Genomic DNA, 27,698 nt, shown 5'->3' on the forward strand with positions numbered 1-27,698 from the left:
TACACAAGATATACAAAGAATGATAGGTACAGCTACAGTATGTCAAGAATCCAGTATATAAATAAATATGCAGTGTGTATAAACAGTGTAACTAAAATACAATGTACAGTAGTAGAAATATTAGAAACAGCTTTGTCGGGGATTCAGTATTTCAATACACAATGTGAAACAGGAAGTGTCCAGTAGTTTCTATTATATGTGACATGTCTCTATTATATATGACACGAGCATCGGCTGTGTGTGTGTGTGTGTGTGTGTATGTTAGTGTGTTTGTGATTATGAGGTGTGTGTGTGTGTGTGTGATAGCTTGTGTGTTCTGTGTGAGTGAGTGTGTATCACCTGGCTAGTGATGGCTGTTGAAAAGTCCGATGGCCTGATAATAGAAGCTGTTTTTTTGTCTCTCTGTCTTGGCTCTGATGAACCTGTACTGTCTCCGTCTGTCAGACAGTAGCCGAGTGAACAGTCCGTGGATCAAGTTATTGAGGTCCTTAATGATGTTCTTGGCCTTCCTTTGACATGAGTGCTGTAGATGTCTTGGAGGGCAGGCAGAGTGCCCCTGGTGATGCATTGGGCTAATGGCACCACCCTCTGGACAGCCATGCGGTTGATGGCGGTGCAGTTGCCGTACCAGGCGGTGATGCAGCCCGACAGAATGCGCTCAATGGTGCATCTGTAGACGTTTGTGAGGGTCTTAGGGGCCATGCTGAATTTCTTCAGCCACCTAAGGTTGTAGAGGCGCTGTTGCGCCTTCTTCACCACGGTGTCAGTGTGGCGAGACCATTACAGGTCCTCAGTGATGTGCACGTAGAGGAAGCTTTTGACCCTATCCAACTCGGCCCGTCGATGAGGTCCACTGTGGTCCACAATAAGCTCCTTTGTTTTGTTGATGTTGAAGGAGAGGTTATTTTCCTGGCACCACTCTGCCAGTGCTCTAACCTCCTCACTGTCATGTCGTCAGCAAACTTGATGATTGAGTTATGAAGTCATGGGTGAACAGGAAATACAGGAGTGGGCTGAGCACACACCCCTGGTGGGCCCCCGTGTTGAGGATCAGTGTGGCGGAGGTGTTGTTGCCTACCCTCATCACCTGGGGTCGGCCTGTCAGGAAATCTAGGATCCAGTTGCACAGGGAGGAGTTCAGACCCAGGGCCCTGAGCTTAGTGACGAGTTTGGATGGGAACTATGGTGTTAAAAGCTGAGCTGTAGTCAACAAACAGCATTCTCACGTAGGTATTCCTCTTGTCCAGGTGAGATAGGGCGGTATGCAGTGCAACGCCGATTGCGTCGTACGTGGATCTGTTGGAGTGGTATGCAAATTGTAGTGGGTCCGGGTGTTGGGTACGGTGGAGGTGATATGGTCCTTGACTTTCAAATAACATCATGATGACAGACGTGCATGCTACAAGGTGATAGTCATTCAGTTCAGTTACCTTAGCTTGCTTGGGTACAGGAATAATGGTGGCCATCTTGAAGCAAGTGGGGACGACAGACTGGGATAGTAATAGGTTGAAAATGCCCATAAAGGAAAAAGAGGACCGAGCACGCCCCCATTCTCATCGACGGGGATGTAGTGGAGCAGGTTGAGAGCTTCAAGTTCCTTGGTTTCGACATCACCAACAAACTAACATGGTCCAAGCACACCAAGACAGTTGTGAAGAGGGCACGACAAAACCTATTCCCCCTCAGGAGACTGAAAAGATTTGGCATGGGTCCTCAGATCCTCAAAAAGTTCTATAGCTGCACCATCGAGAGCATCCTGACTGGTTGCATCACTGCCTGGTATGGCAACTGCTCGGCCTCCGACTGCAAGGCACTACAGAGGGTACATCACTGGGGCCAACTTCCTGCCATCCAGGACCTCTATACCAGGCGGTGTCAGAGGAAGGCCCTAAAAATAGTCAAAGACTCCAACCACCCTAGTCATAGACTGTTCTCTCTGCTACCGCAAGGCAAGCGGTACCGGAGTGCCAAGTCTATGTCCAAGAGACTTCTAAACAGCTTCTACCCCCAAGCCATAAGACTCATGAACATCTAATCAAATGGCTACCCAGACTATTTGCATTGCCCCCCCCCCCCCCCCCCTCTTTACACCACTGATACTCTCTGTTGTTATTGTCACTTTAATAATTCTACCTACATGTACATATTACCTCAATTACCTCGACTAACCGGTGCCCCCGCACATTGACTCTGTACCGGTACCCCTGTGTGTATAGTCTCACTATTGTTATTTTACTGCTTCTCTTTAACTTTGATTTCTTATTCTTAATCATATCTTTTTTAACTGCATTGTTGGTTAGGGGATCGTAAGTAAGCATTTCACTGTTGTAATCGGCGCTTGTGACTAATAAAATTAGATTTGAAACACTCCAGCCAGCCGGTTTGCACATGGTCTGAGAACGCGGCTTGGGATGCCGCCCGGGCCAACAGCCTTTCGAGGGTTAACACGGTTGAAGGTCCTACTCACGTCGGCTACAGAGATCGGAAGCCCACAGCCCTCGTGGGCAGCAGGGGCCCACTTGTAGCTGAATGCATTGCTTATACCGCCCCAAAAACATTGCCATTCCCATGCTGTTTCATTCTGTGTATCGCATTAAATATTTACATAAACGTCTGTGTGTGCAGCATTGTGGTATTTCTGTGTTGACAGTTGCAATGGTGAGATTAACAAGCAAAAAAATAACAATAACATTGAAATCTGAAGTTTATTTTGAAATTGGAAATCCCAGAACTTTTATTTTGGCATGGCAAAGCGAGCCTCTTATTTTGATCTCGGAAATTGCAGGACTTTTATTTTGGCATGACATATCGGGGGACTCTGATTTTGAAGTATGTTCAGAGTTGCATCCATCATCCAGACAGATCAAATCAAATGTTATTGTTACATACACATGGTTAGCAGATGTTATTTAGAGTGTAGAGAAACGCTTATGCTTCTAGAGCCGACAGTGCAGCAGTATCTAACAGATAATATCTAATAATTCCACAACAAAACCTAATACACACAATCTAGTAAAGGAATGGGATGAGAATATATAGGTATAAAATATATGGATGAGCAGTGACAGAGCGGCTAAGATGCAATAGATACTAAAGAATAGATAGTGAAGGATACAGTATACAGTATATACATGAGATGAGTAATGTGAGATATGTAAACATTCTTAAAGTGGCATTATTATAAGTGACTAGTGTTCCATTTATTAAAGTGGCCAATGATATCAAGTCTGTGTGTAGGCAACAGCCTCTCTGTGCTAGTGGTGGCTGTTTAACAATCTGATGGCCTTGATATAGAAGCTGTTTTTCAATCTCTCTGTCCCAGCGTTGATACACCTGTACTGACATCGCCTTCTGGATGGAAGCGGGGTGATCAGGTAGTGGCTCGGGTGGTTATTGTCCTTGATGATCTTTTTTGCCTTCCTGTGACATCGGGTGTTGTAGGTGTCCTGGAGGGCAGGTAGTTTGCCCCTAGTGATGCGTTGTGCAGATCACACTACCCTCTGGAGAGCCTTGCAGTTGTGGGCGGTGCAGTTGCCGTTCCAGGCGGTGATACAGCCCGACAGGATGCTCTCAATTGTGCACCTATAAAAGTTTTAGATGACAAGTCACATTTTTTCAGCCTCCTGAGGTTGAAGAGGCGCTGTTGCGCCTTCTTCACCACACTGTCTGTGTGCGTGGAACATTTCAGTTTGTCGGTGATATGTACACAGAGGAACTTCTCCGCTCCTGTCCTGTTGATGTGGATAGGGAAATACAGAATAGTTTACCTTTGTTGTACCACAATTATAGACGCTATCCCTTTGCTGTTTCCTGAAGTCCACGATCATCTATTTTGTTTTGCTGACATTGAGGGAGAGGTTATTTTCCTGTCACCACACTCCAAGGGCCCTCACCTCCTCCCTGTAGGCCGTCTCGTCGTTGTTGGTAATGAAGCCTACCACTGTAGTGTCGTCTGCAAACTTGATGATTGAGTTGGAGGCTGGCATTGGCCATGCAGTCATGGGTGAACAGGGAGTACAGGAGAGGGCTGAGAATGCACCCTTGTGGGGCCCCAGTGATGAGGATCAGCGGAGTGGAGATGTTGTTTCCTACCTTCACTAACTGGGGGCTGCCCGTCAGGAAGTCCAGGACACAAATGCACAAGGCGGGGTCGAGACCCAGTGTCTCGAGCTTAATGATGAGTTTGGAGGGTACTATGGTGTTGAATGCTGAGCTGTAGTCAATGAACAGCATTCTTACATAGGTATTCCTCTTGCCCAGATGGGATAGGGCAGTGTGATAGCGATTGCATTGTCTATGGACCTATTGGGGCGGTAAGCAAATTGGAGTGGGTCTAGGTTATCAGGTAGGGTGGAGGTGATATGATCCTTGACTATTCTCTCAAAGCACTTCATGATGACGGAAGTGGGTGCTACGGGGCGATAGTCATTTAGTTCAGTTACCTTTGCCTTATGGAGGTCATGTTTCCCGTCGCCTTGCCATGATTAAATGCGGTGGTACGTGCTTTCAGTTTTGCACGAATGCTTCCATCAATCCACGGTTTCTGGTTAGGGAAGATTTTAACAGTGACAGTGGGTACAACATCTCCTATACACTTCCTTTTTAAACTCGCTCACCGAGTCAGCGTATACGTCAATGTTATTGTCTGAGGCTATCCAGAACATATCCCAGTCCACGTGATCGAAGCAATCTTGAAGTGTGTAATCCAATTGGTCAGACCAGCATTGGATAGACCTAAGCATGGGCACTTCCTGTTTTAGTTTCTGCTTATAGGAGGGGAGCAACAAGATGGAGTCATGGTCAGATATGCCGAAGGGAGGGCGGGGTAGGGCCTTGTATGTATTGCGGATGTTAGAGTAGCAGTGGTCGAGTGTGTTACTCGCTCGTGTACTGCAATCGACATGCTGATAGAATTTAGGTAGCCTTGTTCTCAGATTAGCTTTGTTAAAATCCCCAGCTACAATAAATGCAACCTCAGGATATATGGTTTCCAGTTTGCATAAAGTCCAGTGAAGTTCCTTGACGGCTGTCTTGGTATCCGCTTGCGCAGTGGTGTGGACTCGAGTCACATAACTTGGACTCGAATCAGATTCGAGTCACAAATATGATGACTTGCAATTCGACTTTGACATTAACCCCAATGACTCGTGACTTAACTTGAACCTGAGCCTTTTGACTCGACCTGACTTGATACCCTCCCCAAGCCCAAATATAAAACATTATGCTATTCTGGATGCTCGATGTAACGCTGAGCCGGATGCTGAATGTATCTGAGCTGGATGCTGGATATAGGTCTGAGCTGGATGCTGGATGTAACTCTGAGCCAGATGCTGGATGTAACTCTGAGCCTGATGCTGGATGTAACTCTGAGCTGGATGCTGGATGTAAATCTGGATTTAACTCTGAGCTGGATGCTGGATGTAACTCTGAGCCGGATGCCGGATGTAACTCTGAGCCTGATGCTGGATGTAACTCTGAGCAAGATACTGGATGTAACTCTGAGCAAGATACTGGATGTAACTCTGAGCAAGATGCTGGATGTAACTCTGAGCAAGATACTGGATGTAACTCTGAGCAAGATACCGGATGTAACTCTGAGCAAGATACTGGATGTAACTCTGAGCAAGATACCGGATGTAACGCTGAGCAAGATGCCGGATGTAACTCTGAGCCGGATGCCGGATGTAACTCTGAGCTGGATGCCGGATGTAACTCTGGATTTAACTCTGAGCTGGATGCCAGATGTAACTCTGAGCCGTTTGCCGGATGTAACTCTGAGCCGGATGCTGGATGTAACTCTGAGCTGGATGTAACTCTGAGCAAGATACTGGATGTAACTCTGAGCAAGATACTGGATGTAACTCTGAGCAAGATACTGGATGTAACTCTGAACAAGATACTGGATGTAACTCTGAGCAAGATGCTGGATGTAACTCTGAGCAAGATGCTGGATGTAACTCTGAGCCAGATGCTGGATGTAACTCTGAGCCAGATGCTGGATGTAACTCTGAGCAAGATGCTGGATGTAACTCTGAGCCAGATGCTGGATGTAACTCTGAGCCGGATGCCGGATGTAACGCTGAGCCGGATGTAACGCTGAGCCGGATGCCGGATGTAACTCTGAGCTGGATGCCGGATGTAACTCTGAGCTGGATGCCGGATGTAACTCTGAGCCAGATGCTCGATGTAACGCTGAGCCGGATGCTGAATGTATCTGAGCCAGATGCTCGATGTAACGCTGAGCCGGATGCTGAATGTATCTGAGCTGGATGCTGGATATAGGTCTGAGCTGGATGTAACTCTGAGCTGGATGTAACTCTGAGCAAGATACTGGATGTAACTCTGAGCAAGATACTGGATGTAACTCTGAGCAAGATACTGGATGTAACTCTGAACAAGATACTGGATGTAACTCTGAGCAAGATGCTGGATGTAACTCTGAGCCAGATGCTGGATGTAACTCTGAGCCTGATGCTGGATGTAACTCTGAGCCTGATGCTGGATTTAACTCTGAGGCTGATGCTGGATGTAACTTTGCGCCAGATGCTGGATGTAACGCTGAGCCGGATGCTGAATGTATCTGAGCTGGATGCTTGATGTAACGCTGAGCCGGATGCTGAATGTATCTGAGCCGGATGCAACTCTGAGCTGGATGCAGGATGTAACTCTGAGCTGGATGCTGGATGTAACTCTGAGCTGAATGTTGGATGTAACTCTGAGCTGAATGTTGGATGTAACTCTGGATTTAACTCTGAGCCGGATGCTGGATGTAACTCTGAGCTGTACAAGGCTCTATGTGATCTCTAGTCTGCTTTAAGTGATTTTGAAAAAACTATTATTGACTTTAAATTAGTATTGAACGTGGGAAAAACGAAGTATATGTTGTTTTCCGGACCGCATAAAAAAATGACACAAACTATGGTGCACTGAGATTGTGTCCATGCTTACAAATAACTGGGCATCTGGATAGACAACGGGCTGTCTTTTAGAAGGCATATTGATGAGTTAGTGAAGAAATTAAGAATAAAAACGGGCTTCTTCTATATAAATATGTCCTGCCACTCATTTAACCGTAGAAAGAAGGTCATTCAATCGACGTTCCAGCCGGTTCTAGACTATGGTGACATCATCTATATGAATGCAGATGCCGCTTCATTAAAGCCATTAGATGCAGTTCACCATAGCACTCTTCGTTTTATTACGGGCGACAAATTCAGTACACATCATTGCATTCTTTACCAAAAAGTAGGCTGGCCCTCTTTGAAGTCATATGTTGATCATCATCAAGCTGGTATGGTATCCAAATGGTATCCATCATCATCATCATCATCGTCATCAAGCTTTGATGATTTGAATCAGGTGTGTAGTGCTAAGGGTCCCCAGGAACAGGGTTGAGAAGCACTATTTAGAAGAATAGCCCTTTATCAGCGAAGTTGATCAATTGCAGAAATAATGTGCAATGTCAAGCTGACTAGTACATATAATATACACACTAGCATATTACTAAGTATACATCACTTAATACTATGTAGTGAACGAGTTTGGATATTGGGAGAGTTTCTTTTTTTTTGTGTTTCAGGTTCAACAAGCTTCAGTTAGTTGGCGGACGCCTTCTTTTCACAAAGATTTTGTTGATAAGGCACATTCATCTTTGAGGTATATGACAACAAACATAACAAAATGAAATTGACAAAGGACCAGTCTTGACTTAAATATGTAATTCATATGCATTTACGAATTCTCCTTCGCTTCCAGTGTAATGGAATGTAATTGCATTCGATTTTGACAAATAAGAGAGAAGAGCACCAGGTGTGGGACAGTTCCAAGTCTGTACCCACCTCCCTGTGTTATGATGCCATTGGCAGTAAAGCCACAGCTGCTGGCAGACTCAGTCTAAAAGTGTGGTGGAGAATGCTAATGGTGCTAACAGTGTGCTAATCACAAGTTCTTTGTTCTTTATTCTTCAGATCTCCATTAGTTGGCACCTTAGCCACCGCTAGTCTACCTGGGGTCCAGTTAAGACTGGAGACATTCTTATGTTCTAAGTTCTGGAGACTTGTAAGACGGAAGGAAAGGCAGGTACTGGAAGAACTTGAACCTCTGTAAACAGTTAGTACAAAAAGGTATATCGTAGCAGGACCGGTCTGTCATCATTGTGCTGCCTTCCTCTGTCACCTTCTTACGCCAACTTTTAATGCCCCTCTCTTTTTCGGTGCCTGTAAAAATTAAAATGATTGAAACCTCCTCATGAATCCATGTGAATCCAATTGTGGCCATAACCTGACTGTGAAATCAGTGTCTGGATGAGCGTTTAAGCTTGCACATGTGGAATGTATATACTGTATATGTATATGAATATGAATATACTGAATGTATATGTATGTACTGTTGTTGTATTGGCTCACCTGGAATCGTATTGTCCAATACAAATCCAAAGAACCCACCGATGAACATGTGCGTAGTGAAGAGAACAACTATAACTTGGTCCAGTTCTTTTACCCCTGTGAATACAAATACAGTGGGGAGAACAAGTATTTGATACACTGCCGATTTTGCAGGTTTTCCTACTTACAAAGCATGTAGAGGTCTGTAATTTTTATCATAGGTACACTTCAACTATGAGAGACGGAATCTAAAACAAAAATCCAGAAAATCACATTGTATGATTTTTAAGTAATTAATTTGCATTTTATTGCATGACATAAGTATTTGATACATCAGAAAAGCAGAACTTAATATTTGGTACAGAAACCTTTGTTTGCAATTACAGAGATCATACGTTTCCTGTAGTTCTTGACTAGGTTTGCACACACTGCAGCAGGGATTTTGGCCCACTCCTCCCTACAGATCTTCTCCAGATCCTTCAGGTTTCGGGGCTGTCGCTGGGCAATACGGACTTTCAGCTCCCTCCAAAGATTTTCTATTGGGTTCAGGTCTGGAGACTGGCTAGGCCACTCCAGGACCTTGAGATGCTTCTTACGGAGCCACTCCTTAGTTGCCATGGCTGTGTGCTTCGTGTCGTTGTCATGCTGGAAGACCCAGCCACGACCCATCTTCAATGCTCTTACTGAGGGAAGGAGGTTGTTGGCCAAGATCTCGCGATACATGGCCCCATCCATCCTCCCCTCAATACGGTGCAGTCGTCCTGTCCCCTTTGCAGAAAAGCATCCCCAAAGAACGATGTTTCCACCTCCATGCTTCACGGTTGGGATGGTGTTCTTGGGGTTGTACTCATCCTTCTTCTTCCTCCAAACACGGCGAGTGGAGTTTAGACCAAAAAGCTCTATTTTTGTCTCATCAGACCACATGACCTTCTCCCATTCCTCCTCTGGATCATCCAGATGGTCATTGGCAAACTTCAGACAGGCCTGTACATGCACTGGCTTAAGCAGGGGGACCTTGCGTGCGCTGCAGGATTTTAATCCATGACGGCGTAGTGTGTTACTAATGGTTTTCTTTGAGACTGTGGTCCCAGCTCTCTTCAGGTCATTGACCAGGTCCCGCCGTGTAGTTCTGGGCTGATCCCTCACCTTCCTCATGATCATTGATGCCCCACGAGGTGAAATCTTGCATGGAGCCCCAGACCGAGGGTGATTGACCGTCATCTTGAACTTCTTCCATTTTCTAATAATTGCGCCAACAGTTGTTTCCTTCTCACCAAGCTGCTTGCCTATTGTCCTGTAGCCCATCCCAGCCTTGTGCAGGTCTACAATTTTATCCCTGATGTCCTTACACAGCTCTCTGGTCTTGGCCATTGTGGAGAGGTTGGAATCTGTTTGATTGTGTGTGGACAGGTGTCTTTTATACAGGTAACGAGTTCAAACAGGTGCAGTTAATACAGGTAATGAGTGGAGAACAGGAGGGCTTCTTAAAGAAAAACTAACAGGTCTGTGAGAGCCGGAATTCTTACTGGTTGGTAGGTGATCAAATACTTATGTCATGCAATAAAATGCAAATTAATTATTTAAAAATCATACAATGTGATTTTCTGGATTTTTGTTTTAGATTCCGTCTCTCACAGTTGAAGTGTACCTATGATAAAAATTACAGACCTCTACATGCTTTGTAAGTAGGAAAACCTGCAAAATCGGCAGTGTATCAAATACTTGTTCTCCCCACTGTATATGGTTATCTACAGTAGAAATACAGTACAAACCAGCTATGTTTCACCTGTCATTGCATGGTTCTCCGCCTTTTCTGGTTTCAATAGATGATTTTGGTACAAGAGAACCAGGATATTGCTTCGGGGGCATTTGTGCCTTACCTGGAAATCAATCTAGCAGAATGTCTAATGTGGACAACATGTACAGTGCCTTCAGAAAGTATTCACACCCCTTGAATTTACAGCCTGAATTTCAAATTGATTAAATTGAGATGTGGTGTCACTGGACTACACACAATACCCCATAACGTAAAAGTGTAATTATGTTTTCAGAAATGTTTACAAAACAATTAAATGAAAGCTGAAATGTGTTGAATCATAAGTATTCAACCCCTTTCTTATGGCAAGCCTAAATAAGTACAGGAGTAAACATTTGCTTAACAAGTCACATAAGTTGCATGGACTGACTGTGTGCAATAAAACTGTCTTAACATGATTTTTGAATGACTACCTAATCTCTGTACCCCACACATACAACTATCTGTAAGGTCCCTCAGTTGAGCAGTGAAATTCAAATACAGATTCAACCACAAAGACCAGGGAGGTTTTCCAATGTCTCGCAAAGAAGGGCACCTATTGGTAGATGGGTAAAAATAAATAGAGAAAACATGGAATATTCATTTGAGCATGGTGAAGTTATTACTTACCCGTTGGATGGTGTATCAACACACTCAGTTACTACAAAGATACAGGCGCCTTTCCTAACTCAGTTGTCGGAGAGGAAGGAAACCACTCAGGGATTTTAAAACTGTTACAGAGTTTATGGCTGTGATGGAGAAAACTGAGGATGGATCAACAACATTGTGGTTACTCCACAATACTAACCTAAATGACAGAGTAAAAAGATGGAAGCCTGTACAGAATAAAAATATTCCTAAACATGCATCTTGTTTGCAATAAGGCACTAAAGTAAAACTGAAAAACATGTGGCAAAGAAATGAACTTTATGTCCTGAATACATATAATTGTGTTTGGGGCAAATCCAACACAACACATCCCTGAGTACCACTCCTGATATTCTCAAGCATGGTGGTGGCTGCATCATCTTATGGGTATGCTTGTCATTGGCAAGGACTAGAGAGTTTTGTAGGATAAAAAGAAAAAGAATAGAGCTAAGCATAGGTAAAATCCTAGAGGAAAACCTGATTCAGTCTGCTTTCCAATAGACACCGGGAGACAAATTCACCTTTAGCCAGACAATAACCTAAAACACAAGGCCAAATATACACTGGAGTTGCTTACCAACATGACATTGAATGTTCCTGAGTGACCTAGTTACAGTTTTTACTTAAATCGGCTAGAAAACCTATGGCAAGACTTCGCTGTCTAGCAATGATCAACAACCAACTTGACAGAGCTTGAAGAAGTATTTTAAGAATAATGTGTAAATATTGTACAATCCCGGTTTGCAAAGCTCTTAGAGACATATCTAGAAAGACTCACAGCTGAAATTGTTGCCAAAGGTAATTCTAATGTATTGACTCATGGATGTGAATACTTCTCTATTTAATTTTCAAAAGATTTGCTACAAAAAACATTTTGGGTTATTGAGTGTAGATTAGTGAGAAAAAAACACATCAAAACAGACCTGTACAGTAAACAATAATCCGGGAAGGTGGTGAGGCATCAGTCAATAGTTCAGATACACGGCTTAGCTCCTGTAATTCCCAGGGGTGTACTTTGTGCATGTAACAAGATCCTGTATAATAACCACCATGTTTAACCAATGCAGCAGCTGTGCTGTAAGAATCCTAACAGGAAGGGGAAGGGGGAGGGAGGTGAGGACAGGTGAAGTCAATAAGTAGCCCTAGTAAGCCGGCTGGTTGTCGTAGCCGACTGTCCAGGTGGAGCCTAAACCGAGTCATCTGCCAGATTTTTGTCACGCAGTGACACTGAGGTTGGCCAAGAGGATTTGGAGGTAAGCAGTCCTGACCTGATGAAATCAGACAAGACTGGTGCGTATGTGTGTCATCGCATACAGTTAGCTTATCCCATATATTTATCCCATATACTACAGTGATAAGATGGCGCCAAAGAGGATGGCTGACGTTTTTACATGCCCGTAACGAATTATGCTATTTTGTTCTTTTTTTTTGCGATGTTTGTAACTTATTTTTTAACTTATTTTGTATATAATGTTGCTGCTACCGTCTCTTATGACCGAAAATAACTTCTTGACATCAGAACAGCGATTACTCACCACGAACTGGAAGAAGCTTTTTCCTTTAACGAGTCCGATGAGAAAGATATACTGCTTTCCCTCGAACAGGCCCAGATCCCTGTCATTTGCGTGAAGAAAAGACGGAGGAAAAGAGGACGCCGATCGGGCTGCCTTTTGAGAATCAGTAGGCGAGCGAGTAAACTCCCACTGCTATCAATTCTACTTGCTAACATGCAATCATTGGAAAATAAAATTGATGACCTACAATTACGATTATCCTAAAAACGGGACATTAAGAACTGTAATATCTTATGAACGACGACACGGATAATATAGAGCTGGAGGGATTTTCAATGCACCGGCAGAACAGAGAATCTCTGGTAAGACGAGAGATGGAGGTTTTTTGTCTTTTTGTCAATAACAGCTGGTGCACGATGTCTAATATTAAAGATATCTTGAGGTATTGCTCGACTGAGGTAGAGACATTAATGTCACGTTCCTGACCTTTATTTCCTTATTTCCTTTAAATTAACGTTAATTTTAAAAATCTAACACAGCGGTTGCATTAATAACTAATGCATCTTTCATTTGCTGTCCAACCTGTATTTTTTAGTCAAGTTTACGATTATTTATCGATTAGATTAGGTGCCTCTCCAAGATGGCGCCGGCCAGAATGCCTGAAATGTTGCTACTGATCACATTGTATAACCACGATTTGTGCTGCTAAATATGCAAATTTTCGAACAAAACCTATATGCATTGTGTAATATGATGTTACAGGACTGTCATCTGATGAAGTTTATCAAGGTTAGTCAAATTATATATCTTTGCTGGATTGTTACGATCGCTAACCTTTGCTGCTGGTAAATGCGGTTGTGTTTCTGGCTATTGTGGTAAGCTAATATAATGCTATATTGTGTTTTCGCTGTAAAACACTTAAAAAATCTGACATATTGGCTGGATTCACAAGATGTTAGGCTTTCATTTGCTGTACGCTGTGTATTTTTCAGAAATGATTTATGATGAGTAATTAGGTATTTGACGTTGGTCTCTGTAATTATTCTGGCTGCATCGACGCTATTTCAGATTGCAGCTGCAATGTAGAACTGTGATTTATACCTGAAATATGCAAATTTTTCTAACAAAACATATGCTATACCATAAATATGTTATCAGACTGTCATCTGATGAAGTTATTTCTTGGTTAGTGACTATTTATATCTTTATTTGGTCGAAATTGTGATAGCTACCTATGCAGGAAAAAAATTGTGGGAAAAAAAAGTTGTGTCTTTTGCTATCGTGGTTAGCTAATAGATTTACATATTGTGTCTTCCCTGTAAAACATTTTAAAAATCAGAAATGATGGCTGGATTCACAAGATCTGTATCTTTCATCTGGTGTCTTGGACTTGTGATTTAGATGCTAGTATTTACTTGTGGCGCTATGCTAGGCTATGCTAGTCAGCTTTTTTTACTGATGGGGGTGCTCCCGGATCCGGGATGCGTAGCAAGTAGAAGTTAAACATGTTGAACACTGGCCGCGCTGCGTTTTGGTCCTCTCCTTCATCCCAGGAAGAAAGCCGTTACAGAAATACCCACCAAACTCGGACCAAGCAGCGTGGTAAGCGGCAGCAGCAGCAGCAGGAGCAGCGAAGTCAGGAGGAATGGACTTGGGAAGACGTGTTGGACGGAAAGGGTTGCTACACATGGGAGGAGATCCTGGCTGGAAGGGATCTCCTTCCATGGGAACAGGTGGAGGCAGCTAGGAGAGCGGAGGCAGCTGCGAGAGGGAACCGGTGTCTCGAGGGAACACGACTGGCCAGGAAGCCCGCGGAAGAGCGCACGGTGTCTCCTGTACGTGTGCTTAGCCCGGTGCGGTACATTCCAGCTCCACGTATCGGCCGGGCTAGAGTGGGCATCGAGCCAGGTGCCATGAAGCCGGCTCAACATATCTGGTCTCCAGTGCGTCTACTCGGGCCGGTGTACATGGCACCAGCCTTACGCATGGTGTCCCTATTCCACCTCGCCGCACTGGCCTGGCTACGGGGAGCATTCAACCAGGTAAGGTTGGGCTTCAACCAGGTAAGGTAAGAGCTCCTGTACGCCTTCACGGTCCGGTATATCCGGCGCCACCTCCTCGCCCCAGCCCAGTACCACCAGTGCCTACACCACGCACCAGGCTTCCTGTGCGTCTCCAGAGCCCTGTTCCTCCTCCACGCACTCACCCTGTGGTGCGTGTCTCCAGCCCGGTACCACCAGTTCCGGCACCACGCACCAAGCCTCCTGTGCGTCTCCAGAGGCCAGAGTCTGCTGTCTGCCCAGCGCCACCTGCGCTGCCTGTCTGCCCAGCGCCGCCTGCGCTGCCTGTCTGCCCAGCGTCGCCTGCGCTGCCTGTCTGCCCAGCGCCGCCTGCGCTGCCCGTCTGCCCAGCACCGTCTGAACTGCCCGTCTGCCCAGCGCCATCTGGGCTGCCCGTCTGTCCTGAGCCTTCAGAGCCGCCCGTCTGTCCTGAGCCTTCAAAGCCGCCCGTCTGTCCTGAGCCTTCAGAGCCGTCCGTCAGTCAGGAGCCGCTAGAGCCGTCCGTCAGTCAGAAGCCGCTAGAGCCGTCCGTCAGTCAGGAGCCGCCAGAGTCGCCCGCCAGTCAGGAGCCGCCAGAGCCGCCCGCCAGGCAGGAGCCGCCAGAGCCGTCCGCCAGACAGGAGCTGCCAGAGCCGTCCGCCAGACAGGAGCTGCCAGAGCCGCCCGCCAGACAAGAGCTGCCAGAGCCGTCAGTCAGCCAGGACCTGCCAGAGCCGTCAGCCAGCCAGGAGCTGCCAGAGCCGTCAGTCAGCCAGGAGCCGTCAGTCAGCCGGGAGCTGCCAGAGCCGCCCGCCAGACAGGAGCTGCCAGAGCCGTCCGCCAGACAGGAGCTGCCAGAGCCGTCAGTCAGCCTGGACCTGCCAGAGCCGTCAGTCAACCAGGACCTGCTAGAGCCGTCAGTCAGCCAGGACCTGCCAGAGCCGTCAGTCAGCCAGGAGCGGCCAGAGCCGTCAGCCAGCCAGGAGCTGCCAGAGCCGTCAGCCAGCCAGGACCTGCCGGAGCCGTCAGTCAGCCAGGACCTGCCAGAGTCGTCAGTCAGCCAGGAGCTGCCAGAGCTGCCTGTCACGCCGGCGATGCCGGAATTGCTCCTCAGTCCGGTATTGCTCCTCAGTCCGGAGCTGCCCCTCAGCCCGGAGCTGCCCCTCAGTCCGGAGCTGCCCCTCAGTCCGGTGCTGCCCCTCAGTCCGGTGCCGCCCCTCAGTTCGGTGCTGCCCCTCAGTCCGGTGCTGCCCCTCCGTCCAGAGGCGCCCATCAGTCTAGTGGGGTTAATTTGGAGGGTCGCCGTTAAGAGGAGGCCATGGAAGCGGGGATTAACTATGGTGGGGTGGGGGCCACGTCCAGCGCCAGAGCCGCCACCATGGACAGATGCCCACCCAGACCCTCCCCTATAGGTTCAGGTTTTGGGGGGGGGGGGGGGGGGGTGTACTGTCACGTTCCTAACCTTATTTCCTTTGTTTAGTCTTTGTTTAGTTGGTCAGGACGTGAGCTGGGTGGGCATTCTATGTTTTGTGTTTCTATGTTGGGTTTGTTGTTTGGCCTAATATGGTTCTCAATCAGAGGCAGGTGTTTGTCATTGTCTCTGATTTCGGAACCATATTAAGGTAGCCTGTTCACTGTTTGTTTGTGGGTGATTGTTTCTGTCTTTGTGTTCTGCACCAGATAGGACTGTTTTCGGTTTTCACATTTATTGTTTTGTAGCTTGTAGTGTTCACGTTATTATTCTTTATTAAACATGTTGAACACTGGCCGTGCTGCGTTTTGGTCCTCTCCTTCATCCCAGGAAGAAAGCCGTTACAATTAAGCTGACCATAATCTGACCATAATTCTGTCCTCCTGATTCCTGCTTACAAGCAAAAACTAAAGCAGGAAGTACCAGTGACTTGCTCAATACGGAAGTGGTCAGATGACGTGAATGCTACGCTACAGGACAGTTTTGCTAGCACAGTCTGGAATACGTTCTGGGATTCATCCAATGGCATTGAGGAGTATACCATCTCAGTCATCAATAAACGCATCAACGACATCGTCCCCACAGTGACCGTATGTACATATCTCAAACAGAAGCCATGGATTGCAGGCAACATCCGCATTGAGCTAAAGGCAAGAGCTGCAGCTTTCAAGGAGCGGGACACTATTCCAGATGCCTATAGGAAATCCCTCTATGCCCTCAGACAAACCATCAAACAAGCAAAGCGTCAATACAGGATTAAGATTGAATCCCACTACACCGGCTCTGATGCTTGTCGGATGTGGCTGGGCTTGAGAAATATTATGGACTACAAAGGGAAATGCAGACACGAGCTGCCCAGTGATGCGAGCCTACCAGATGAGCTAAATGCCTTTTATGCTCGCTTTGAGGCAAGCAACACTGAAGCATGTACGAGAGCACCAGCTGTTCTGGATGACTGTGTGATAACGCTCTCGGTAGCTGATGTGAGCCAGACCTTTGAACAGGTCAACATTCACAAAGCCGCTGGGCCAGATGTATTTTTTTTTTCAACCTCTCACTGACTGAGTCTGTAATACCTACATGTTTCAAGCAGACCACCATAGTACCTGTGCCCAAGGAAGCAAAGGCCACCTGCCTAAATGATTACCGCCCCGTAGCCATGAAGTGCTTTGAAAGGCTGGTCATAGCTCACATCAACAGCATCGTCCTGGATACCCTAGACCCACTCCAATTCGCATACCGCCCCAACAGATCCACAGATGACGCAATCTCAATTGCACTCCACACTGCCCATTCCCAACAGGACAAAAGGAAGACCTATGTGAGAATGCTGTTCATTGACTACAGCTCAGCGTTAAACACCGGCATCTGACCATAAGGTGCTACAGAGGGTAATGCGTACAGCCCAGTACATCACTGGGGCCAAGCTTCCTGCAATCCAGGACCTATATAATAGGCAGTGTCAGAGCAAAGCCCATAAAATTGTCAGAGACTCCAGTCACCCAAGTCATAGACTGTTGTCACGATCGTCTTTATGTGGAAGAGAGGACCAAGGCGCAGCGTGATACGAATACATCTTCCTTTTTATTGTGAGAAGATGAACACGAAACGAAACACTTTTACAAACTAACAAAAACAACAAACGACCGTGAAGCTACAAAACGAAAGTGCAGACACAAGCTACTAACGTTTAGACATAGACAATTACCCACAACCTGTCTAATGCCTATGGCTGCCTTAAATATGGCTCCCAATCAGAGACAACGATAGACAGCTGTCTCTGATTGAGAACCACTCAGGCAACCATAGACATACCTAGACACCTACACTGAACACAACCCCATAAACTCTACCAAAACCCCCTAGACACTACAAACACCCTCGACTAGACAAAAACACACAAACATCCCCCCATGTCACACCCTGACCTAACTAAAATAATAAAGAAAACAAAGATAACTAAGGCCAGGGCGTGACAACTGTTTTAACTGCTACCGCATGGCAAGCGGTACCGGAGCGTCAAGTCTAGGACCAAAAGGGTCCTTAACAGCTACTACAGCCAAGCCATAAGACTGCTGAACAATTAATCAAATGGCCACCGGACTATTACATTGACACCCCCCCCCATTTGTTTTGTACACTGCTGCTACTCTCTGTTTATTATCTATGCATATTCACTTCACCCCTACCTACATGTACAAATTACCTCAACTAACCTGTACCCCCCCACATTGACTCTGTACCGGTACCCCCTGTATATAGCCTCATTATTGTTATGTTATTGTGTTACTTGTTATTATTTTTTACTTTAGTTTATTGGTAAATATTTTCTGAACTCTTCTTGAACTGCACTGTTGATTAAGGGCTTGTAAGTAAGCATTTCACGGTAAGGTCTACACTTGTTGTAGTCGGCACATGTGACAAGTAAAGGTTGATTTGATTTGATGTGACATAATCACCTGTGTCAATGATGCCTGGGTTTGAGTGGAACCAGGTAGGCAGCACCAGGCCGCTGAAGGTTGAGAAGCCCAAGATGAGTAAGTTCCTGGAGGAGTTCAGGTCCACGTACTGTGGGGAGCAGAGGAACCCATTAGAATTGTATCTATTTCAACTTTAAGTTATGTTCTTGAGAAAAAACATATTCTCTTAAGCAATAACGACTTGACCAAGACTTCTGTCTGATTTTACATCAGTCTTATCCTGGCTTCCTGATCATTTCACCACTCTACTGAATTAGTGGCGGGTCAGCGTCTCCGGTACCACTTGCTGTGCGGTAGCAGAGAGAACAGTCTATGACTTTGGAGGCAGTGATGCAACCAGTCAGGATGCTCTCGATGGTGCAGCTGTATAACTTTTGAGGATCTGGGGACCCATGCCAAATCTCCTAAGGGGGAAAGGGTGTTGTCTTGCCCTCTTCACGACTGTCTTGGTGTGTTTGGACCATGATAGATCGTAGGTGACACCAAGGAACTTGAAACTCTCGACCCGCTCCACTACAGCCCCGTTGATGTTAATGGGGGCCTGTTCGGCCCACCTTTTCCTGTAGTCCACGATCAGTTCCTTTGTCTTGCTCACATTGAGGGAGAAGTTGTTGTCCATGCACAACACTGCCAGGTCTCTGACCTCCTCCCTATAGGCTGTCTCGTCATTTTTGGTGATCTGGCCTACCACTGTTGTGTCATCAGCAAACTTAATGATGGTGTTGGAGTCATGTTTGGCCATGCAGTTGTGAGTAAAAAGGGAGTACAGGAGGGGACTAAGCATGCACTCCTGAGGGGCCCCAGTGTTGAGGATCAGCGTGGCAGATGTGTTGATGCCTACCCTTACCACCTGGGGGCGGCCCGTCAAGAAGTCCAGGATCCAGTTGCAGAGAGAGGTGTTTAGTCCCATGTTACTTAGCTTAGTGATGAGCTTTGTGGGCACTATGGTGTTGAACGCTGAGCTGTAGTCAACAAAATTCTCACATAGGTGTTCCTTTTGTCGAGGTGTGGAAGGCTAGTATGGAGTGCGATTGAGAATGCGTCATCTGTGGATCTGTTGGGGCGGTATGCAAATTTCAGTGGGTCTAGGGTTTCCAGCATAATGTTGTTGATGTGAGACATGACCAGCCTTTCAAAGCACTTCATGGCTACCGACGTGAGTGCTACGGGGCGGTAATTCTTTAGGCAGTTTACCTTCACTTTATTGAGCACAGGGACTATGGTGGTCTGTTTGAATCTTAGTCCTGTATTTACGCTTTGCCTATTTGATTGTTCGTCTGAGGGCATAGAGGGATTTCTTATAAGCGTCCGGATTAGTGTCCCGCTCCTCTAGCCTTTAGCTCAGTGTGGACGTTGCCTGTAATCCATAGCTTCTGGTTGGGATATGTACGTACGGTCACTGTGGGGATGACGTCGTCAATGCACTTATTGATGAAGCCGGTGACTAAGGTGGTATACTCCTCAATGCCATTGGGTGAATCCTGGAACATATCACAGTCTGTGCTAGCAAAACAGTTCTGTAGCATAGCATCCACTTCATCTGACCACTTCCGTATAGAGCAAGTCACTGGTACTTATGGTCAGATTTGCCAAAAGGAGTTTTTTATCCTCTGGTTCCACATGTGACATGTTTGTAGAAATGAGGTAAAACGGATTTAAATTTGCCTGCATTAAAGTCCCCGGCCACTAGGAGCACCGCTTCTGTATGAGCATTTTCTTGTTTGCTTATGGCTTTATATACTGTAGCTTGTGGTGAAGAAGGCGCAACAGCGGCTCTTCAACCTCAGGAGGCTGAAGACATTTGTCTTGGCCCCTAAGACCCTCACAAACTTTTACAGATGCACCGCTGAGAGCATCCTGTTGGGCTGTATCCCCGCCTGGTATGGCAACTGCACCATCCACAATCGCAGGGTTCTCGAGAGGGTAGTGCGGTCTGCCCAAAGAATAACAGGACATCTACAGCACCCGGTGTTACGGGAAGACCAAGAAGATCATCAAAGACCTCAGCCACCCGAGCAACGGCCTGTTCATCCCGCTACCATCTAGAAGGCGAGATCAGAACAGGTGCATCAAAGTTGGGACAAAGAGACAGCTTCTATCTCCAGGCCATCAAACTGTTAAATAGTCATCCCTACCCAGCCTCTTCCCAGTACCCTGCCCTGAACTTTCGTCACTGTCACTAGCTGTCTACCATCCGGTTACTCTACCATCCACCTTAGAGATTACTGCACTATGTACATAGTCATGGAACACTGGTCACTTTAATAATGCTTACATACTGTGTTGCCCAATTCATATGTATATACTGTATTAAATTCCAGGCCTAGCTTGTTGAACTATTGTTGTGCATATACTCCTCTTCTGATATACTACATATTCTATCCATATATTGCCCAAATTGTCTATACATCCCATATACACCATATGACTAAAAGTATGTTGACACCGGCTCGTCAAACATCTCATTCCAAAATCCCCACTTTGCTTCTATAACAGCCTCCACACTTCTGGGAAGGCCTTCCACTAGATGTTGGAACATTACTGCGGGGACTTGCTTCCATTCAGCCACTAGAGCCTTAGTGAGGTCTGGCACTGATGTTGGGCGATTAGTCCTGGCTTGCAGTCTGCATTCCAATTCATCACAAAGGTGTTCGATGGGGTTAAGGTCAGAGCTCTGTGTAGGCCAGTCAAGTTCTTCCACACCAATCTCGACAAACCATTTCTGTATGAACCTCACTTTGTGTATGGGGGCATGGTCATGCTGAAACAGGAAATGGCCTTCCCCAAACTCACAGTTGTAAGATAGCATTCTCCTGGCATCTGCTAAACCCAGATTCGTCCGTCAGACTGCCAGATGGTGAAGCGTGATTCATCACTCCAGAGAATGCGTTTCCACTGCTCCAGAGTCCAATGCTTGGCAAGCTTTACACCACTCCAGCCGACACTTGGCATTGCGCATGGTGATCTTAGGCTTGTGTGCGGCTGCTCCGCCATGGAAACCCATTTCATGAAGCTCCCGACAAACAGTTATTTGCTGATGTTGCTTCTCCAGGCAGTTTGTTATTGTGAAGTGTAAAGTCTAGGAGCAACAACGGCTCAGTCGCGAAGTGGTAGGCCACACAAGCTCACAGAACAGGACTGCCGAATGCTGAAGCACGTTGCCCGTATAAATCATCTGTCCTTGGTTGCAACACTCACTACCGAGTCAGTACTACCCAGGTTCAAACTCATCAGGTCATAACGGCTTACAACTGGATCCTGGATCATAAAAATATAATTTATGTTTTCTTGGAAAGACTCAATACAAGTCCATAAGCTTTGTGTCACAGACAGTACAGAAAGTTTTGAGGAACCACTGCTCCAGTTTGCCTTATAGCAGCCACGCAGCTTGACAGCAAGTGCACAGCAGCCCCAGACCCCTGTACAGGTGCTATTGCTTTATCAGTGCTTCGTGGATGAGCTGATTAGAATAATGGTTAGAAAATGCTTCAGTGTAAGAGGCTGATCTCCCTAACCTCCCTTGCCAGCAGCATACCACCCTGCATACCGCTGCCGGCTTGCCTCTGAAGCTAAGCAGAGTTGGTCCTGGATGGGAAACCAGATGCTGCTGGAAGTGGTATTGGAGGGCCAGTAGGTGGCACTCTTCCCTCTGATCTAAGGAGATCCCAGGGCAGTGAAAGGGACATTGCCCTGTGTAGGGTGCCATCTTTCGGATGGGATATTACACGGGTGTCCTGACTCTCTGTGGTCACTAAAGATCTCATGGCACTTAACATAAGAGTCCTGGCAAAACTCCTTACCTGGCCCCATTCCATCATGGCCACCTAATCCTCCTTCCTAATTGGCATATGTCACTGCTCACCTCTCCTGCTGATGTGTGGTGAGGGTTCTGGCACAATAATGGTTGCCATGAGGTGAGTAATACAAGAATTTAAAAAAAATTCAAATAAGTTAGGTTTCAAAATTATTGGCACCCCTAAAGATTATTATAAATGAAATCAAACAAAATAAAATCTGCATTAAAATTCTACTTTTTTAAGTAGCTTAAAGAAGCTTAAGGGACTCTATTGTGGCCTTCCATGGCTTCCTGTTTCACTGGGGAATAAAAATGAGGTAACACACATGTAAAGTCCCTTTGTCATTCATCACCATTGAAAAAGGCAAAGAACTCATAAATGAAAAGAAGGAAGTCACCCCCCTCCACAGACAACATATAATTATGAACACATAAGTTATGGCAAAAACATTAGAATTACAGGACGCCACTGCCTGACAAAGGACAGAAGTCTAATAGAGATTTATGATACATAATGATATTTTAGGCATAAACATATATCTATGCAGGTGTATTTTATCCTTGATGATACTTTATCAATACACAGATATATGTGCAGTAGATGTTTGAAATGATTGATCTTAATAGAACTTCAGTCAACCCATTTTTCTATAACATTTTTTTTACCTGAAGGTTGGAGATTCCCACAGCTGCAATCATTCCAAACATGACAAGGAACATGCCTCCGATGACCGGGTCTGGGATGGTGATGAAAACGGCCCCGAACTTCCCAAAGAGTCCTAGGATAATCATCAGGAGACCAGCGGTCTGAAGGACCAGTCTGCTGCCAACCTGGCATGATGGGCACAACGAAGAGGGCACAGCATTACAAGTCATTAATCATTAAGGTATGTGGGCTATCAGTCATGCTATCTGTGGCAGGCTGACAGGATGGCAGCCTTATTTGGGCCCTGAAACATCATGGGAACGCAACTCAGAACTGTCAGGAATTTCAGACCAAAATTCAACAAGCAAGCCAAGAAAAGCTTAGATAGTCCTGTATGTTTTATCAGCCTCATGTATTTGCTATAGGAGGCTTTACAATAATGTCACCATCACATTCCTATACTGAAGGTGGCCCAAAATAGTCTATGGAGGACATACTTTAGTTATGCCCAGTGCTGCAATGTTCTGGCTATAGGATGTGGTGCCGTTCCCGCTGCCCCACAGCGCTGCCAGGATGCAGCCAATGCCCTCCACAGCGATACCCCTGTTGATTGCGTGGGTGGGCGGAGGAGGGGCACCGGACAGACGGGCACAGGCGTAGTAGTCCCCAATGGACTCCATGGTGGAGGCAAGGACGCCAGCCATCATGCCCAACACCGAGGACACACTCACTGTGGGCATGCCCCATTGTCCTAAAGGGACAGAGAGTAGACAGATTATCACACACACATTCAAGTGCACACACATACACACACAAAATATATATGTTTTCAAGCACATACTGTACATGTCCTTTTAATTAAAATTATTTGGTGACAATGACAGAAAGATTACAGTTGTCTACAGTTTTTTAGAGACTTTCAACATTGTAATGTATTCTTTGACAGGTACAAATGCTAGAGGTGAACTGGGAGAGATAAAGTATGAATTCCTTACTCTTTAAAAGGAGGTTGTGTGGTTTGCTCACAAATTCTTTGAGGCTGGGACACATAAACATATACTGCATGCTAATTAAACTGTGTAATCAACTGCCAAATGATGAAAACAAAATAATTAGTTGTTCTATTCAAAAAGGTTGTGGTAGGCGACAAATAGTTTATTTTTGTTCCTTCCAATACTTTCATAACATTTGTATCACTTGTAGTTGCAGGAATGCCAGTTTAATGAGCTAGGTTATCTTGTTTGGCAGGTTCTAGGTTTGCGTCCAAAAGGGCACCCTATTCCCTACATGGTGCCCTACTTTTGACCAGAGCACTAAGGGCCCTTGTCAAAATTAGTGCAGTATGTAAGGTAAAGGGTAACATTTGGGACACACCCTAGATGAAAGAGGCTGCCTCCAGTAGGTGAACTGACAGACAAGCCTCAATTACCTACCCTATTTTATGCATCAATTTCTCACAGTGTCACCGCAGAATTTTTCCTCTCCAGAAGTCAAAGTGTTTTTGACACACTGGGTTGCTCCACCTGCTCAGCATCATTCTGTTTCTCCAAACGTCAAATTTTGACGTTGCTCCAATCGTGAAATGTAAAAGTTAAGTTTTAAGGTTTAGGATATTGTTAAAACTTTAAGATTAGGCATTCATCCCAATGGTTAAAGTAAGGGTTAAAGGCCCAGTGCAGTCAAAAACATGATTTCCCATATTTACACACTAGGAGGTTGGAAGAATAATGTGAAATTGTGAAAATTTTAGTGTACGAGGTATTTTTGCTTCGTTTTGACCATTTTAATTTAAACAGTCACAGGAAAATACTTAATTTTATATTGAGATTAAAATTAGACCTTGAAGGTTTGGGATATATATATTGTGATATCCCAGGAGGTCTACCCCGGGGGATGGTAATAGAGGGGAGGTACGTGAGGTGACGTTGACTCTCTCTGCTGGGAATACAGGAGCTGGGCACCCCGACACGGACAACTCTAAGTGGAGGTAATTAGAAGAAATTCCCACCAGCCGTGGAAAACCTAAGTGATTTTCTTTGTTATGTTTATTTTCTGTCTTAGTAAAGTTGTTTTTGCGGACTTAAACCTCCCTGTTTCTGTGTCAATCTCTGCACGCTCAACCAAACACCCCACGGTTTACCACATTTGGTGGAGAATGCGGGCATCTCAGTAGCTTTGGGTGCCGTGGGGTCGAGTGTATGGAGATTACCATGGAGGAGCTGGTGGCTCAGTTCATTCTCAGCCAGCAGAAGCAACAGGCTCTCCAGGAGCAAGCACTGGAGGAGCAGCACCAACAAAACCTCAGACTGGTAGCGGAGGTAGCCCAGTTGAAGGTTGGGAGGGCTCAGGAGTCTGGCCCGAATCAGTTCCTGGTTCAGTTAAGGGAGGAAGATGACGTGGAGTCGTATTTGTGCACCTTCGAGAGGACGGCCCAGAGGGTAGGATGGCCCCAGTCCCAGTGGGCCAGCCTGTTGGCACCCTATCTCTCTGGGAAGGCACAGAAGGCCTACTTTGATTTGAACAGGCCACGAATTATGAGGGACTCAAATGGGAGATACTGAGCCGTTATGGGTTCAATCTCGCACGCCGTGTACAACTGGTCCACGACTGGGCCTTTGACCCCACCCTTTCCCCCCGTGCTCAGATGAGCGACCTGGTGCGCCTGACCAAGGGCTGGCTACTGATGGAAGTACCGTCCCTCCCGATGCTTGACAAGCTCGTCCTGGATAAATACCTTCGGGCCCTGCCATATGAGATGAAGAAGACGGGGAGCATGCAGAACCCACAGAGTCTGGAGGAATTGCTGACCGTGGTGGAAATTCCCCAGATCTCCCAGGACCGGCTGAGAGGGGCCCGAGTGGAGAGAGGAGACGCGGCGAGGGGGACAAACAACACAGAGAGAGGTGAGGGGCTGAAGGGGGCCCGGACGGAACCAGCCGAGGCTGTGAAGTGGGAGGGTGACCCAAACCGATGACGTCAGTGGCTGCTGGACCCAGATCAGAGACGCTGCTATGAGTGCGGTGAGCCGGGAGGAGGCCATGCCCTCCGCATCCCCCAGCTCTGGGGTAACCCGGATGGCGAGTTACGTCACCTCCTGTTGGGCGCACACCGAGACGGCCCCTCCAATGGTTCCTGTACGAATCGATGGCATCGACACCAGCGCTCTGCTGGACTCCGGCAGCATGGTGACCCTGGCCCACCCGCAGTGGCTCACACGAGAGGGGAAGGAGGAACCGGGGGACGAGGAGAGGACGGTGTCCTGTGTACACGGGGGCACGCAGAGGTACCCAACGATGCCAGTGAGGATAACCACCCCAATGGGGGAGTGCCAGATGCGCGTGGGAGCTGCTCCTAACCTACCCGTGTCCATTCTCCTCGGTCGAGACCGCCCTCTCTTCTAGGCCCTGTGGAGGAGGGACCTGGGGAGGCGAGCATGGGAGGTTGGAAGAAAAGGAAAAAGGATGGTGGCCTGTGCAACCCACCCCCGAATCGAGAGGTGTCCACTGGGCCCGAGTCGGACCCGGAGGAGGGAGACGACCCGTTCCGGCAAGCGAGCCACCGTGCGAGGAAGACCTCGGGCTCCCCTTTATGGAGGACATCCCGACACTGGAATCCTCACGGGTCAGTTCGGGACGGCCCAGTTAGAAGACCCCAATCTCCAGAACACTAGGGGCCAGGTCATTGCGGTGGATGGCGTACTGTTACCTGGGGTAAATGATTGGCACTACCCCCACTTCGCAATCAAGCATCATTTATTGTATCAGGTAGTAAAGCATAATGGGGAGACAAAAGCCTTGTTACTCATACCCAGCCAGTATGTTAGGACTGTGTTGCATCTTGCCCACACCCACCTGCTTGGGGCACATCTGGGGATGGAGAAAACCAGGGAGCGGATCGGGAACCGGTTCCACTGGCCCGGAGTCAAGTGCGCCATGGAGGACTACTGCCGTAGTTGACCGGAGTGCCAGATCACAGCTCCTAGGGTGCTTTATCGAAACCCTTTGGTTCCCTTGCCCATTAAAGGAGTGCCAGTCGAGCGGGTGGCAATGGATGGAGACCGCGAGGGGACACCAATACATCCTGGTCATCGTGGATTACGTCACCCGGTATCCTGAGGCAATCGCGCTACACACGACGACAGCAAAATGTATCGCCCGGGAGTGCTTCCATTTATTTAGCCGGGTGGGTATTCTGCGGGAAATCCTGACGAACCAGGGCACCGCGTTCATGTCTCGGGTGATGAAAGATGTCTGCAATCTGTTACGAATAAAACAGGTGAGGACCAGTGTGTACCATCTACAAACGGACGGGCTGGTGGAACGTTTCAATAAGACCCTAAAACAGATGCTGAAGAAGGTCATCGAGAGAGACGGGAGGAACTGGGACCAGCTGCTGCCCCACCTGATGTTGTCAGTGTGCGAGGTACCCCAAGCATCCACGAGGTTCTCCCCCTTTGAGCTCCTGTATGGCCGTTGGCCCCGCGGGCTGCTGGACCTAGCCAAGGAGGTCTGGGAAGAGCAGCCGACCCCCCTTCGCAGCATAGTAGAACATGTGGAGGAGATGAGGGAGAGGATGACGGCGATTTGGCCAGCGGTGAGAGAGCACATGGCCCAGGCGCAATGTGCCCAGGAGCATGTCTACAACCGGGGGGCCCAACCACAAGAGTTCCAACCGGGTGAAAAGATCTTGGTGCTGATCCATACAACGGAGAGTAAATTCCAGGCTACGTGGCATGGGCCTTATGACATCGTTGAGCGGGTAAGCGACGTCAACTATAAGGTCCGCCAACCGGGGCGGAGAAAACCTCTCCAGCTTTACCAGGTGAATTTACTGAAGAAATGGCACGCACGCGGGGCGCTGTGCGTAGTGTGGACCCGGCCACAGCAGGGCCCGCCCTCAGTCGAAGTTGCAATGGGGGAAGACCT

The 27,698-nt window shown here is 46.9% G+C and overlaps 1 protein-coding gene across 1 annotated transcript in view; it reads right to left on the reverse strand.

Annotated features, from left to right (window-relative positions):
* Window positions 1–7,698: 7,698 nt before the first annotated feature.
* LOC139584352 (solute carrier family 23 member 2) overlaps window positions 7,699–27,698 on the reverse strand; it is a 78,472-nt gene continuing 58,472 nt past the window's right edge. Inside the window, exons 8-12 of the mRNA XM_071416072.1 lie at window positions 23,271–23,524; window positions 22,794–22,958; window positions 18,311–18,419; window positions 8,406–8,501; window positions 7,699–8,216 (exon numbers count right to left, since the gene is read on the reverse strand). Of these exons, the coding sequence (XP_071272173.1) occupies window positions 8,035–8,216; window positions 8,406–8,501; window positions 18,311–18,419; window positions 22,794–22,958; window positions 23,271–23,524 (806 nt within the window). The 3' untranslated portion in view covers window positions 7,699–8,034. The remainder of the gene's footprint in view (window positions 8,217–8,405; window positions 8,502–18,310; window positions 18,420–22,793; window positions 22,959–23,270; window positions 23,525–27,698) is intronic.

The sequence above is a fragment of the Salvelinus alpinus genome, chromosome 9 (assembly GCF_045679555.1).
Source record: "Salvelinus alpinus chromosome 9, SLU_Salpinus.1, whole genome shotgun sequence".
NCBI classification, from domain to species: Eukaryota; Metazoa; Chordata; class Actinopteri; order Salmoniformes; family Salmonidae; genus Salvelinus; species Salvelinus alpinus.